The sequence below is a fragment of the Pteropus medius genome, unplaced genomic scaffold (assembly GCF_902729225.1).
Source record: "Pteropus medius unplaced genomic scaffold, Ma_sr-lr_union100, whole genome shotgun sequence".
Lineage (NCBI taxonomy): Eukaryota > Metazoa > Chordata > Mammalia > Chiroptera > Pteropodidae > Pteropus > Pteropus medius.
In genome coordinates this window covers 51,806,687-51,822,859 of record NW_024349800.1, presented here as the reverse complement: position 1 = coordinate 51,822,859, position 16,173 = coordinate 51,806,687, and the positions used below count along the sequence as shown (strand labels likewise).

Sequence of the window (16,173 nt, the reverse complement as noted above, 5' to 3'; positions counted from 1 at the left end):
CTTAGTCCCTGTGATGGCCTTCGGGCCTCACAAGGTCAGGCCGCTGCTAAGCCATCGCCTCCGCAGAGGGGCCTGCCTCGCTTCCCTGCTGGCCCTCATGGTCCCTCCCCCACCCCCACACTATAAGCTTTGCTTATAGTTAGTAGTGACCTCCCTCTACATACAATTATGTTTATCAATGGCTTGTTTATTGCATGACACCCTCATTAAAATGTGAATTTCACGAGGATGCGGACTTTAACTGCTATACCCTCAGTGCCCAGAAGTAAATGTTCAATATGAATTGTTTGCTAAATAAACAAGTGACTGTTCAGATTGCCTTCGTCCTGAAACAAAAAGCAGCCTTTTCCTGTCATCTGCTTCACTTTCCCCGCACGCCCTGCCACCACAGCATTGTCTCCTTATCCTAACCTGTCCTTCCCTCACCCAGGAAACCTGGCCTCCGCCTCCCCACTGAGGAGACAGCCTGGCACGGGGACGCCGGCACTGGCAAAGGAGAGATAGGAGTTTGGATGTTGCTTTCGTCTTTTACACGTGTGATTAGTAACCTTAGTCAACAAATCTGAGCCTCCCTTTCTTTTTTGAACACATGTCTATGCCATTATCTACACTTCGGGATGGCTGTCAGGATTAAGTGAGATAATACCAGACCGAGGAAACCCTCAGTGACTGCCAGCCACTGATGCTGACCACTCCTTTCGAAATTTCTCCCTTGGCTTAAACGACCCCACCCTCCCAGTTCTCCTCTTCACCCGTGACCACCCACTCTGTCTTTTCCTGTGTTGCTTCTTCCTTTGCTGCTCTGCAGTGGTGGCAGTCTCCCCAGGGCTGTGTGATCTCATTCACCGTCACCACCTGTGCACCATTCGATTTCCAGCCCTGAGCTCCTTGCTGACCTTCAGATCCCCAGAGCTGAATATCGGTGCCCATCTGAGTGTTCTTCAGGCAGTTAAAACCTCACGTGTCCTAAGTGGAACCCATCACCTTCTCCCCACCCTGTTCTGCCACCTGCATTTTTGGTAAATTATGTCAGCATCTATCCAGTCATCAAAATCAAAAACTTGGTGTCTTCATAGTTTCCTCTCCCCTGATTCACTACACCACCTCATCTCCATATACACCGAGTAGGTATGAGCATGGACTAAGCAACAGAAAGAAAGGGTTGCAGCTTGTGGGTTATTATCAAATGATAGAAGTTATTTGAAATTGGACAGCAAGTTTAACACCAGCTATGGATGGGTGTGGCTCATAACACACTGGGTGAACTGACGTGGCTGCTTGCTAGATATCTGAGATGTGTGTATGTTTATATATTCCTATTTCAGCTAGGTATAGTTTTCTGTGTTCGCCTAGTGTTTCTTAAGAACAAAACCAGTGTGTAAGCAACAGGAAATGTTATGCACTAATTGTTTCTTAATATAGCAACTGTGTTGGAATAAACTTGTGTTTTCAAAACAAGCATTATAACAGAACTGAAAGTAGATGTGTGTGGGTGTAAATATATAAAAATCCTACATGGTCCCATAAATATTAGTGGAATGAAATAAATATTTTAAAACAATTCCCACAAAGAAAACACCAGATCCAAATGATTTTACAAGTTCTATGAAACTTTCAATCAAGGATCATTCTTATCTTATGCAAATTATTCCAGAAAATAGAAAAAGAAATACTCTGCAACTTATTAGAACAGGCCGGAATAAGCTTGTTACTGAAACCAGACAAGCAAAATAAAGTAAAAAAGAAATTTACAGGCTAATCTTATTTATAAACAGAGAAGCAAGAATCCTAAACACAATATTAGCAAACAGAGTCTGGTAATGTCTAAAAAATAAATACATCATGAACATATTGGGTTTATTCCAATAATGCAAGATTTAATATTAGAAAAATCTATCAAGTGAGATTTACCACATTAACAGATTAAAGGAGGAAAAAAGTATAATCGATATAGAAAAAATCCTTTAACAAAGGATTTTTAAACCTGAGAAAAGACATCATTCTTAATGGTGAAACAGCCCCTTTAAAGTCAGGAATAAAGCAAAGATAACCCACTATGAGTGCTTCTATTCAATACTGTATCAGGGGATCTAGCCAGAGCAGTAAGATAATAGTATAAGAATTAGAAAGAAGAAACAAAATCATCATTATTTGTAAGTGATCTTATTGCCTACATAGAAAACCCAAAAGAATCTACAGAGAAATTATTAGAAGAGAGTTGAGCAAGGTAGTTGGATGGCAAATGAACAAAAAACAAATTGTACTTTTATAGGTCAGCAATTTTTAAAAGATATCATTAACAGTAGCAAAAAGTATAAAGTACCTAGGAATAAATGAACAAGATGTGGAAAGACTTCTGCTTCTGGTCATGTTAAAGTAGTCGGGACCGGATCTAGACTCTTGACTAAAACGATAAGAAAAACTGGACAGAATATATGAAACAACAGTTGTGGAGACACTGGGCATCAGGCAACAAAGGAGTACTCTCCGAAAGATGGGAAGCAAATGAGACGAATCTGAAGACTGCCCCGGCTTACTGCCTTGAGAATTTCCAGATGACAGTGAAGAGAACCTTTCGGAGCCCAGAGGACTCCCTGAGTTGAGAGGATGAGTTTGGGGAGACCAACATGACTAGAGTCTGCAGGACAGGATACTGAAGAGGAGGGAGCTACACAAAGAGAAAACTTGGGAGATACACAGATGGTCCCCCTTAAGTACCCAACAGAATGCTGGTTAACAAAATAAATGTGGAAGACAAAAGTTTTATAAAAGATTGATAAATGTGACTTCAATAAAATTAACAATACTTATTCAACAAAACATACCATAAAAAGACAAGTCACAAACTAGGTGAAGATATATTAACCACATATATTTATGATGTCTAGAACATAGAATATATAAAGAATTCTTACAACTCAACAAGAAAAAGACAACCTAACAGGTATTTGGGCAAAAGATAGGAACAGGCATTTTGCAAAAGAGAAAACTCAGAATGGCCAATAAACACATGAAAGATGCTCAATTTGGTCCAGAAGTAAATATTAGGATATCAATGAGAAACCATTTAGAACTATTAGAGTGTCATAAATCAAGAGGTCTTGGGCAAGCATAACAATAGCAGCTCTGATACACTGCTGTTGAGAGTGATGACTGACATAATCACCTTAGAAAATAATTTGAATTTATTTTCAAATTATTTGTGTTCCAGCAATTCCATGTCTAGGTAAAAGATCTCAGAGAGACTTTTTGAACGCTTGTGTCAGGAGATACTTAACAAGAATATTCAAAGAAATATTGTTTATAATTGCAAAAACAAAACCAGGGAACAATCCAAATGTATGTGGCAGGAAAATGGATAAATTGCAGTAACTCAAAGCAGTGAAAGTCACAGAACATACACATAACAAATAGGAATCTTAGAAACAATACTGAGTGGAAAAAAAGCACGTCGCAGAAAACTATATACAATACCATTGTAAAAAGCTCAAAAACAAGGGAAAATAAATATTATATTGTTTAGGTCGATGTGTACACGTGGTTATGATGAAATTGCTTTTTAAAAAGAAAGAAAAGGAATGAAAAAAGGATGACAACAACCAAGAGATGAATTACCTCTGGGGTGGAGTTAGCTCTACGGAGAAGGATCCAGGAGGGACACACAGGGAATCTGAATGGTTTCTAGTAATGTTCTGGTTCTTAAATTAAGTGGTAGGTGGTTTGTTTTATTATAAAGCCCTTCTATACTTTATGTCTATTGTATGTATCGAATAATACCCATACAAATTTTAGAAAAATTTGGGCAAAAAATGGGATTTGTAAATAACATCTCTCCTTATGCAAAATATTCTCAATATAACATTAAACAATAATTTAAAGGATCTAGCTCTTCTCTCCCTGTCTCCAAAGCCAGCAAATACTGGATCATCTTCCATCTGCTATTATATGACTACAACAGCAAGGGCCAAGGAAGCATCTTTTTTAGACAGTTGTCATAGTATCAGATTAGTTGTAAAGAACTAAATAATTTATATTCTGGACTATCCACTAGAGGAAGAAACACAGAAACATACACATACATAAAATCAAGAACATTTCTGTACACCAGTAATAATCACAAAGAAAATACCATTAAAACATTCACATTAGAAACAAAACAGCCACATCAGTCATGAGTAATTTTACTGAAGACTCATTCACAGGATTCTGACCAGCGAAATGGTGATTATTACACACACCTTGTGGCAGCCACATTGACCTTACTGTGGGGTCTCTCAGCCCCCTTCTTTAGGCTTCACAGTTGTGTGCTTTCATCCTCCCCAGACACTTCCTTTGCAAGTAGAGCCAGGCCCCAGACTGTCCTCAGCCACTGCTCTCAGGCAACTGATTACAGACAAGTAGCCTCCACTTCCATTATCCCAGCAGCTCTCTAATGCATTTGAACCACAAAATGGGTCCTTGCTTCTTCCCTATCGCAGCTCCATCTTCACAAATGGTAACAGACAGGAGTTCCCAAGGGTACAAAACATTTCTTTCCAGATAATTTTAAAGGAAAGAGAGAAAAAATACCTATGTGCTAATGGAGCTTGGATGGCTGAAATACTTTATCTGCAGATGTGTTCTGACCAGCCACACACACTGATCGATTTGTTATGCTATAGTAATTGAAATTTATAATTGTGTTTGAAGGCAGTGAGAAGCACTGTGTCTCTCTGAAGTTGGAATCAGGGATCTTTCCATTATACTAAGCTGGCACGTTAGCCCAAAATTATAATAACTGGTACTTTTTAGAACTACCAGAGATTCAGTGAAATTTCTAACTTTCTGAAACACTTTCTCTCACAGACTCTGTGCTGGTCTCTAAGACTTGAATAGAGGGAAAAGAAAAATACCAAAATTAAAGAGATAATTTAACTTAAAGATTACAAGGGGAAAAATAAGATATTTTTATAATACCAAAATAAAATAAAATAAAATAAAATAAAATAAAAAAGCTTTTCAGGGAGAAAATCTGGAGTGGCGACAGCAGAAAGTCTTGCCTTAAGACTTCACCTGTGCTTGGCATTGTACTGGTAGCATCAGCAGATGCTCAAGAAGGGTCTACAGGGGCCAAAGCACTTGGAATTTCATTAGAAATTTGCCCAGGGCCAGGTTTTAGTAGTATCTGAACCTCTGTCAGCCAGAATTTTCTAAAGAAGCAAGAGGGTTAGGTTTAAATTCTAGGAGGTCCAGCCACCATTAGAACTATTTCCTGTCGCAGAAGGGCAGGGGGTGGGAGGTAGGTGTGTGGGCGGGCAGTAGTCATTCCTCTTTTTGTCTTCCCTTGAGTTTTGTGGATTTCTGCTGGTTTAGGGTCAAAAGCATATGCTGGAGTGTAGGTTCGCCAGCACTCCTCACCCTCCTCTCTAAGCCAAGAGAAAGATCTACATACATTGCTGAGGTACCTTATAAGTGTTTCTAAGACAGCTTTGAGCAAGGGACAGAAAGCCTCAGAGAAACCAGAAAACACAATCCATATGGCACTGCAGTATTGTTTCATTGAGGGAATTCTGCCCTTAGACAAAACCACGCAGCTATGAACACACAACCACTCTGAGCCATCTAGCCAAGACCTGGCTCTGCTACAGCCTGGGGGAGAAGTGGCCGAGCCAGCCTGGCAAGTGCTTCACCTCTGTGCTCCAGTGTGAATCTCAGCTGGGGAAGAGTCCACAGTGGAAAACAGATCTCATTTGTAACAGCCTCATCTGAAAAGCTACACAGCAAATACTCTACAGAACAATATCAGGCCATACTGCCTAAGTCGTTAGAACAAAAAGCGGTATCTAACTTTGGGCAGTAAGGACTTGACTTAGAGACAAGGAACAGAATCAAGACTCTAAGACAGAGACTCTGCCATCTCTTATGATTATTTCCTGTGTGGCTGTGAAAGTTAACGGGATGAAGCCTTCACTATCAGCAGAGAGAAGGATCCAGCGCGAGTCTGCAAAGTAAAATAAACACACAGGCAATTTAGGATATCTCACCTTATTCTATCAAATAAAGATAACAAATATGATTTTTTTGAGGGGAAGAATATAGTAGTTGATAATATTAAATCTATCACAAGGCTTTGCAGAGAATGGGGAGATGGAAGAACTGAGTGTTACATAGGGTCTGGTTATATGGCAGGAAAGGGATGCTGATGACTTAGGCGTAGCTACGGGACATACATTTTCACTCACACTAGGCATTTATGGCTCAGTGGTATGTATGTGAGCTTGTGTCTGCACACATGTGTTAGGGGTTGTACCTTATCCACATGCTGTTGAGTGGTTTCTCCAGAAAATATGTGAAGTTGGGAACAGCTACTCTAATGGAGGAAACTTTATTCTTTAAATCCAGTCCAACCTCTAGACACCCAAGGAGGCTGTGACTAGAGCTAGACTACAATGGCCCAGATAATCCTGAATGGTTTATTCCAGCGTACCCAAGGGCCCCTAGCATAACACAGGCCTGGACCTTCTCTGGTTCTTTCAAGTCTACTGTGTATTACCCTTTGAACCTGTAATTTCACTTCTGAAAGTCTATACTTTCCAAAAACAACATATAACATGCAGAGAGGATTTCATTATTGTTACTTATAATTGTGGAAAACGGGAACCCACCCGAATGCTAAAGAAAATGTGGCAAAGTAAAATAGGTTCTACCTCAGAACGGAACATTAACTCCGCCAGGAATAATGACAATTATGAAGCCGTATCATTAATGAGTGTGTCAAAATAGAAAAATGCCAATGTTACAATGTCATGGGGGAAAAAATGAAACCCAATTTTATGTTCAGTGCAGTGGCTACGGTGGCAAGACAGAGCAAGAAAAGCACCATCTGAGGGAACATGGCCTGACAGCCCCTTGCCATCTAGGAGTGTCCTTCATGTCCATGTTTGCTGCGCATTAAAACAATTTCTTTAAGAAATATTGTGCAATGCTGCTGTGATCTTTATGTTTCAGTATAACAGGTATACATAAGGTTTTCATGTCATTTCTGTGTAGTGGTTACATGTGGCTTTGTAACTCTTTTCTAGTTTTTCATGTGAATTTAGGTTTCCCAGCGAGGCTGTAAGTACCTTAAGGGCAGAACACATATTTTCCATGTGTTTGGTGTCTATTACAGGTGTATAACATACTTGGGTATACAGTAGGCGGTTAATAACACTTTTAGCTATCTGGGAATCGCTGACTGGTTGGCACATGTCGTTTTCATTACCAGTGAAAGTTACAAAATAGATGGTGGAGGGAGGAGGTGTTGGATAGCATTAATTTCTGAATGTTACCTACCATGCAGCATTTCAATAAGACAGAGGCCAAAGGTCTGCTGAACTGTGTCGAGCCTTAGTTTGCCATTGCAGAGAAGCACGTCTCTTTTCTCAACAACAGAACCTACAAAATAAGGTTTCTTCGAACATAAAAAAATAAAAGTTGTTAAACCAATGCAGAAGCAATGGAGTTAACCTTTCTTAATATAAATTGTAAAGTTTTTTTTATTAGTAAGTTATGTCTAACTTGTTAAAGTTGTCATTGCTTATTTTCTGACTGCTGAGAAACATAGAGATGTTAAATGTTTATAAACGTGTTTTATATTAGCTTTGGTATGTGATATAACTAAGATTTTTAATATGGTTATGAAATTAATTTGAAAAAAATTTTAATCAGTGATTTAACTAATTTTTAGCTGGCCTGTGATTTAAATGATTTTGGGGAGAATTGGGGAAATCTGAATAAGGACTAGGTGTTAGATGATATTAAGTAATTATTGTTAATGTTATCACATGTGATAATGGTAATAATACTAAAATACCTCGACCATTATTTAAATAGTAATTCACATATTATTGATTATCTATTTTAATACCAATTTTCTGCAAATATCTTTTAAGAAGAAGATCTATTAAGTCTGTAGTAATCAAATTAGTGTGGTATTAAAGTTCTAGGTAAAGAGATTAGCATTATAGTAGTTACAGTATGGAGAATCCAGAATTAGATTCCAGTATAGATAAATTTATATACGATAAATGTAGTAGATCAAGTTAGGTGAGATAAAGGTATATTTTTAATAATGTTGCTAGCACAAGTGGTTATCTAATTCTCAGAAAGCAGAAGTGGCCCATACACAAAAATTTAAATATTAAAAATGTAAATGTAAAAACCCAAACAATAAAATGTAAGAAAATATATACTATTACATGCATATTAATTTCTACACTATACAAAAATCTCTTGTAAACTGATAACCCAATAGGAAAAAAATAAGCAATAGGCAATTCATTCATTGGCCCCCAAACATGAAGACATATGCACTCATATTCACTAATAGTAAAGGAAAAAAATTAATAAAAATGAAATACCACTTCGCATCAGATTCATGAGGATGTTAGGAAAAGGACAACTTTATAGGTTGCTGGTGAGCATGTGATGATACGCTGTTAAGTAAAAATCTTTGAAAGGCAATCTGGCTACTCTATTAAAAGTAGAAACATATATTCACATTGCACTTCCATTCTGGGAACAAATCCAACAGAAACAAAAGTATATATACAAATGGATATATACAGAATACTACTGCAGCACTATGTGGAGTGGCTAAGAACTGAAAACAAAGTGAATGGCCACCAATAAGGAAACGTCTGAATAAGCAGCACACTCTCAGCAGGAAGTAAAGAGGGTACCATATGACCCTATTTTTGTAAAACAATAACAAAACGCCCACCCTCTATATATCTGCATATACAAAGATCTGTGTAAGATTAAATGACTATGAAATAAACTATGGAAGGATCCACATTAAGCCACTAGTTCAAGGGGGAGAAGCAGGACCACGTTCAACGGGGAAGGAAAGTGTTCATGATAAAAACAGATGTGATGCAATCCCATTCACATCATATTATGTATTTGCATATGCATGCATAAATAGATGCATTAAAAATTTTTTAATAAATATAACCTTTTTTATAAATGGAAGAGGGTCTGCATTGCATAAAGAAAATTTTTCGCAATAGCACAATTAAAAAAATTTTTTTCTAAATGTAAATTGCCAGAATAAGCGTGCACTCATTTACGTTTTCACATCACACGCATGGAGAAATCAGTGCATACTGGTATGTGTGTCCATGTGGTTGGCAGCAGGCAACCGATCTGGGAAGGTGTAACAACTTGCCTGTAACACAACATGCCCAGTTCCATCAGAGCACCGTCTTCCTCATCAATTTTTCTGGCAGTACCCCTGGCTGCAGGAGCTTTTAGGTACAGTGGGCAGCTCCTCAAAGGAGAAATTACCTGGTAAGTGATGTGGACATAAGGCAGATCCTGAGAGAGTGGATATACTGGAGAGGATTTCTTTCCATTATATAGGAAGTCTGTGAGTTTAGAAAGACATCGCTGGACTTCAGTCAGGTTCTTAGATAAAACTTCTAGTTCCTTAGCTAGCTGGCAAGTTTCCTTTTCCCTTTCTAAGTTATTTCTTTGAAGGAAATTAGGAGGTCCTGGGGTGCTGGTGAGGTCTGGTCTGCTGCTGGGTGTGGGCAGCGTTACTGACTGGTTAACAGGGGCAGCATCTTGAGTTTCCAGGGCTATGGGGCAATTACGGACACTGGATGGAGGGCTTTTGATTTCTTTAATAAGGGCACTTCCAGGCCTTCCACTTCGACCACTGCTATTAGCTGTGAACAAGAACCCTCTGTTTTGGTAACAAATATCTGGGGAAAGACTTTCAATTAGTGTTTTTCTCTCTGCTTTATTTAACAGGGTACTGAAAGCAGAGTAGCCGCTCTGGTTTTCACTCGGTGTTACTGGACTTTCCTCTTCCAACATTATTTCTCTAACAATCAAGCGAATGACGTACTCATCAGACTTTGAAGAAGGAAGAAACGTGGAATCAGTGGATTTTTGTTTTCCTACCAAAATTAATAATAATTTATCTGTCAAGAAACATAAGCCTTTTGGTCTTTCGCTACTCTCTAACTGAATTTTCTGGATGTTTGGCATAAATGATGGAATGATAGAATAGATAAAAATTACATTACAAGTATTGGAAGCCACTGCCACGACCTGTGCTTTAAGATTAAACGCTATTAGATCAGGAACAAGAATGCCTGGAATGGTGACTTTTCTGGTCTGAGTAACCTCTTTCTCAAAGGTCACAAGGACCAAATGTGAAGAATCCAGACCAGTTCGAGTCCAGTCGTCCTTTTTTCTTAGACAAATAAGAGCACTGCTCTCAGACGCAGATCTACTGAAATGTATATGAGTGAGATCCAGAGGATCTGAAAAGGAAGAAGAAAAAGGAGAAACTGATGCTTCAGAATTTGTTTCACAAGGGGTTACCCCTTTCTCCACAGAGGGCACTTCATCAATAACCGGTGAAGCATACAGAGAAGTGTCTTCAATACTAGGTGGAACAATCAGTGTTTCAGAAGCATTTAAGCCACAAATCTTATCTAGTGGAAGTTCAGTGGCTATGGCGACCTGTGAGTCCACAGTGGCTCCAATGGAGCGCACGTAGCTGTCCACATCAAATACTGAGCAGAAGGAGCACCGATGAAGAGTCTTCTGAGCACTGTCCCAAATATAAGAATGCAGGCTGCTGCCCACTGCCACCACCAGCCTCTGGCCATCCCGAGTCCAACACGCACAGTGAATAAGACCTTGGGTGTTGCTGTCCACTCTCACCCGGGAACTGTCACAGTGAACATCATGGAAAATGGAAACATCCTGTGCAGTCAACACAGTCAGGACAGCACTTTTTGGGTGCCATATGCAGCCTTGGGGAAGGACAGGGGATGATTCTCTAATCTCACAGGTCTGAGACATCAACCATGTGCTTGTCTCTGTAGTACTGAGACACAGCTGCCACACAGTGACATGCTGCTTGTGTTGGACAGCAAGTAGAGCGGGCCTGTCGGCCGAACCAGGTGGGGCCCAGGATACCCCATATACGTGTTCAAAATGTCCGATGACCTTTGAGTCCCCAAACTTGGCCTCTCCACTCTGAAGCTGAACATTAGTCAGGACTACTTGATTCCCATTGGTCCAGGCAAGGCCATGAATTGGGTGTATTGCTTGATACAATGCATTCAGCCCAGTCCTGAGAAGTTTTCCTTTTCCCAGCTCCATCCTTTCTGAAATAAAGGTTATCTGAAATAATTAAGAAGGAAAGCTATACACGGAGAATATAATCAGGCAAATCCAGAATGTAGGACAACTGGCTTATGCCTTTCATAGGACAGTACTATGAGAGGTGAAGGAGGAATATGGCAGATTAAAAGAGGCTACCATAACAAGTAAACGCAATGTATAAATTCTGGATCTTAAATTGAGGAAATAAAATTTCCCACAAAAAATTTTTTTATTTATTTATTTTTTTAATTTTTAAATTTATTTTTTTGTGGTGACATTGGTTAACAAAATCCAATAAGTTTCAGCTGTACAAAAAATATTTTTAGAATGGGGAAACTGGAATATGAAATGGATATTAGGAGATATTATAGTTAATATTCTTAAGTGTGACCATGGTATTGTGGTTATGTAGGAAAGTGTCCTTATTGCTAAAACGCATATGTTGAAGTATTTGGGATAGTGTCCCGATGCCTAAAACTTGCTTTCAAAATGCTTCAGCAAACAAACAAACAACAAAATTTTATATAGATGGGCAGACAGCTAAAACAAATGCAGCAAAATGTTAGCAACTGCTGAATCCAGATTGAGGTTACGTCAGTATTCACCATACTTTCAATTTTTGAGCTAGAAAAGCATCGAATTAAAAAGTTGAGAAAAGTCTCCTTCGCCGTCTAATTTCTATTCTCCTTTCACTGCCAATTCAATGAATAACTGACATTCACGTCCCTGACTTTATTAGCAGTTATTTCCTCAACTCTCTTCAAAATGGTCTTTACCTCAATACTGAAATGACACTCAAAAGTCACTATTGCTATTTCTACTTCATCACATTCAAATAGCACTTAATTTTTAGGATATTTTCATATTGCCTACTGCATTTGCTCTTTGCAACAATCCTTCACAATAATGTAAAGCAGGTTAGGCAAGTATTATCTTCGATTGTTTCATTTTTAAGTTTTTTTCCCCAAACATTTATATTACTCAAGTACATGCTTTATTCAATGACATTCAAATAAACCAAGAAGTATCTAAAGTAAAGCAAAATGTTTCTTCCTACCCTATGCCAACCCCTCTTTACCGCCAACACCACCCCGCCCCCCATATCTCAAGTCCTTGACAAAAGTACTGTTAACAATTTAGTGTGTAGCCTTTGAAACTGTTAAAGAAACGTACGAAAAAACATAAAGGATTTTATATATGCCAAGTTTTTTCTTTTAAACAAAAAAATGGGGTATAAGTCAAGAGTTCCTGGGTATTAACAAAGGAAACCACTGTGACTAACTGAAGCATAAAAAGGCGGCTCAAGAACCAAGCTCAGAAAACAAGCAGGAACCAAGTGAGGCTAGGCACAATAAACCACTCCTGCCTCTCTCCAGACACATCAGCAGCTGAGAACCTAACTTCACTGCCCCTTCACTTGATGGCAATTGCTTAAGACTCACAAAGCGGGGAAGCTTCCCACTGGCTGAGCTCAGCTCACAGACCCTTTGTTCTAGCAGCCAGGAGGTGCAGAGGAAGGGTTTTCCACAGAGGCTTCTATAATAGGGGATGGGCTCTGCCTTCCACCACAACTCACACAATGGGAGATTCTCCCCAAAATATGAAAGGGTTTTCCAAAATACGACCAGTTACTACAGGGATCATAGGTTACATAACATTCACTAATTTATTTAAATCATGGGCACCTTTCTAAGTCAGTAATATAGATCCACCTCAATCTTTGAAGTAGCTGTATTAGTAGCAATGAGATACCCACAGTATGTATATACCATAATGTTTTCAACGATTCCCCTATAGGTGGGAATTCAGCTTATTTCCAATTTTTATCCAGATGTGGATAGAGCCAAAAAGTTTAGTATTCAGTTCTAATTACTTTTCTCTTTTCCTTCCTTCCAAAGTCACCTACTCTCATGCTTTCAATTATCACTGATGTTTCTTACTCCCAGATCTGCGTCTCTTCTCCTGGCTGAGCTGTAATGCTATTCAAATATGTCTTAGACTTTACATTATGGCTGATATTAGTCCTATCCACATTCACTTCAAACTTAACATACCTCTTTGCTACCTTTGTCCTTGCTTTTAGAATCTTTTACCATAAAAGAATGGCTTGTTATACTTCTACGCGTCAGATTAAGTGGTTCTGCAGTGGCTTACTAAATGGAGAAATAAGTCCCTTGTCATTATTAATGAAGAAAACTGCCATCTCTAACCCACTGGTCTTATATAAGATAATATATGTTTTCCCCTACTTATGCACTTCTAAAAGACTTTTATTGATAAATAATGCATGGTACATTTTACTGGATAGAGAAAATTCCTAAAGGACCAATTATATCAAAGACAATTTTTATACATTTTAAGCCACACAAGTCAGTTTAATGTCATTAAGGGGGTGTATATGGCCAAGGGTAGGACAGGGTAAGGATCTGTGAATAAGGGGAAAACAAACATAATAAGGTTACTAAAGTTTTTAGAATAATTAATTTTAATGTTTTCCACCTTTAGTTACGAGAAGAAATTTGGCATATTTTTCTCAAAAACCTAATAATAATTTTAAAAATCTGCTCTAACCCTTTTTACTCCATTGGTGGTCCAGGTCCTTATGACCTCTCCTCTTTTAGTAGGGTCAGACAAGGAGAAGTCCTTTTGATCCTAGTCTCTTCTGTCCCACTGAGCCTGGATACCTCATGTAGTTGAACAGAATTATCTTTGAGGAAAAAAAAAATCACAGTCAGCCATTTTGTTCTTCTGCTTCAATATCTTTGGATGAGTCTCCAGTCTGCATATATAAAGAAGTGCTTTCGAAATGTCTTAGCAAGGCATTTAAGGCCTTATATTATCTAATATTGATATACCTTTCCAACCTTATCTCCCTGATCATAAAGGGACTGCTGAGAAATTTGGAGGAATCAGCACACATTCATGTGACAGTGTGCATGATAAACCTAAGAAAGAAAAGTGAGAAGTTTAATAAGGGGCCATGAAATAGTTTGAATGTTTCAATGAGAAAGTGAGCCAAGTTTGTAGATACTTTGGTAGAGAAAGAGGACCTGATTCAAGATATATTTCTAAAGCAGATGTAACAGATAATATCGGTAGGATATAAATGGTGGAGAAGGAAGAATTAATACCCAAAGTTTTTGCTTGGGAAATTGTTAAACCATTTATGATAGAGAAGGCAGAACATGCTTTAAAGGTAAGAAGGATGTGTTGTGTGTGATAAATTTAGTAATAAATGTGCTTCATTTAAGATGTCTATAGGGTACCAAGGTACCTTAGGCAGTCAGAGGTTAAGAATTTGGAAGTTACTTATATGCGGTATCTAAGGAACAAAAAGAACAAACTAATAAAAAACAGACTCATAAATAGAGTGGATAATTTGGTGACGGACAGAGGGGAGGCTGGGAGAATGGGGTGAAGGGTTAAAGAAGTACAAATCAGTAGCTGATAGTTGGGCATGGGGAGCATGGAAGAGGGAATGTAGTTAGCATTAATATGATGGCTAAGTGGAGGGCCAGGGGAGGGAGGGAGCAATTGGGGGGATTGTTTTATGAACATTATAGATGTCTAACTAATGTACTGTATATTTGAAACTAATTTAAATAAATAAACTTATTTTAAAAAAAGAATTTAGAAGTTAAAGCCAATGCTTCAGAGAGCCAAGAGGAAAAAGGCTGAAATAACCTTCGGGAGGTTTCCAATTATTTTGTATTTTTTAAAATATTTATATTTTGCCTATAACTAACTGTATACCTGTTCGTCTCTCAACCCTCAGACTACAAGATAACTGAAATCAGGAGCCGTGGGTGTTTCAGAAAGAGAAAAGCCAACTCAATTAGTTCAGGGGAGAGGTGATCAGAACCAGGACCTAGTGCTTAATCTATGGCTATTTAATTCTTCTGTTTTTAATCCTCTTTAAAGGTAACTCATGGTGAGGATCAAGGGGCTTAGGTGAATTGGAACGCTTTCAGCAGGTTTACACAGAAGTACATAACCTCCACCTTGTTTTCCTGTTTATGTGTTTCCACTACGAAATAATTTCAAGTTATTTATACTTACTTTTTAAAAAGTAACACACAAGAAAGGTAAAAGGGTAAAAAAACCAAAGAAAATTATGACTACATGTCTCCAGACTTTGTTCTATGCAGTTTTGGTTAAACTTTTTCAATTATACCGTACAATTTCCTATTACAATTTTTTCGCTTAACATTATATATAAGCATTTCCCATGTTATTTAAAAGTTTTGTAAATTACTTTTAAAGGCCACTTAATATTCACTCAGTGAAGTTGCACGTAATTTTTCCTCTCTATTGAGACACCTAGTTGTAGACTTTATCCTATTATAAATAACGCTGTGATAAAGGTCTTCACGCATAAAGCATTTTCTTCATTTTGGATAGCTTCCTCAGGATGTACTCCCAGAAGCGTCACTCACGAGTCACAGGAAATGTATTCACTCGTTTAAAGCCACCTCGGCTCGTCCGCATCCGCGGACCCTCGCACGCGGGTCCCCCACCATTCCCCCCATACTCTATCCACCCATGGGTGTCTTTCATCCTCCCCCCAAGAGCGGGTTCCTCGACCTCCCTCCTCGCCCACCCACAGACCTCCTACACCCGCCAGGCTGGGCAGCAGTGGAGACAAAAATATCTTTAGTCTCACTGCCCCACAAAACACCTGCCTCCCCAGGGCCACCCCACCTCACCTACCAGGAATCCGAAGTCCGGCGCGGCTACCGGAAGCATCGATTCCAAGGCCTCTGATAGGTGAGCGGCGGTCGGGAAAGCTCGGCAGTGCCCCGTGTCTATTGGCTTTTCCATGTGTCACGTTAGGAGAGGGTCCGTCCCACCGGCCAGTAAGCTCTGGCTTTGTCGCACAGATCTCTGGGAGTTGTAGTTCCCATTGAAACTCCACCGACCGTAAACCCGCTACAGTTTCTTCTTTGAGAGGATTAGCGCCGTCCCCCACTTCTCACCGGTTCTTTTAGTCTAAGAAGGAGCTTCGAAGCCTTAGCGTCAACACGG

General features: G+C 39.0%; 1 protein-coding gene across 4 annotated transcripts; it reads right to left on the bottom strand.

Moving 5' to 3' along the window:
* Nucleotides 1-1,589: 1,589 nt before the first annotated feature.
* On the bottom strand, nt 1,590-16,055 carry WDCP (WD repeat and coiled coil containing). Of its 4 annotated transcripts, none has more exons than XM_039887713.1 (5): nt 15,859-15,897; nt 13,720-13,855; nt 9,310-11,166; nt 7,315-7,432; nt 1,590-5,980 (listed from the first exon to the last, which is right to left on the bottom strand). In XM_039887713.1, exons 3-5 carry the CDS (start codon nt 11,143-11,145, stop codon nt 5,868-5,870), a joined length of 2,067 nt encoding a protein of 688 aa, XP_039743647.1. In that variant the 5' UTR covers nt 11,146-11,166; nt 13,720-13,855; nt 15,859-15,897; the 3' UTR covers nt 1,590-5,867. The 4 variants fall into 4 exon arrangements, with proteins under 4 accessions (XP_039743647.1, XP_039743648.1, XP_039743644.1 ...); XM_039887714.1 differs by lacking the exon at nt 15,859-15,897 and adding an exon at nt 14,004-14,562; XM_039887710.1 differs by lacking the exon at nt 13,720-13,855 and having other exon boundaries at nt 15,859-16,055.
* Nucleotides 16,056-16,173: the final 118 nt, after the last annotated feature.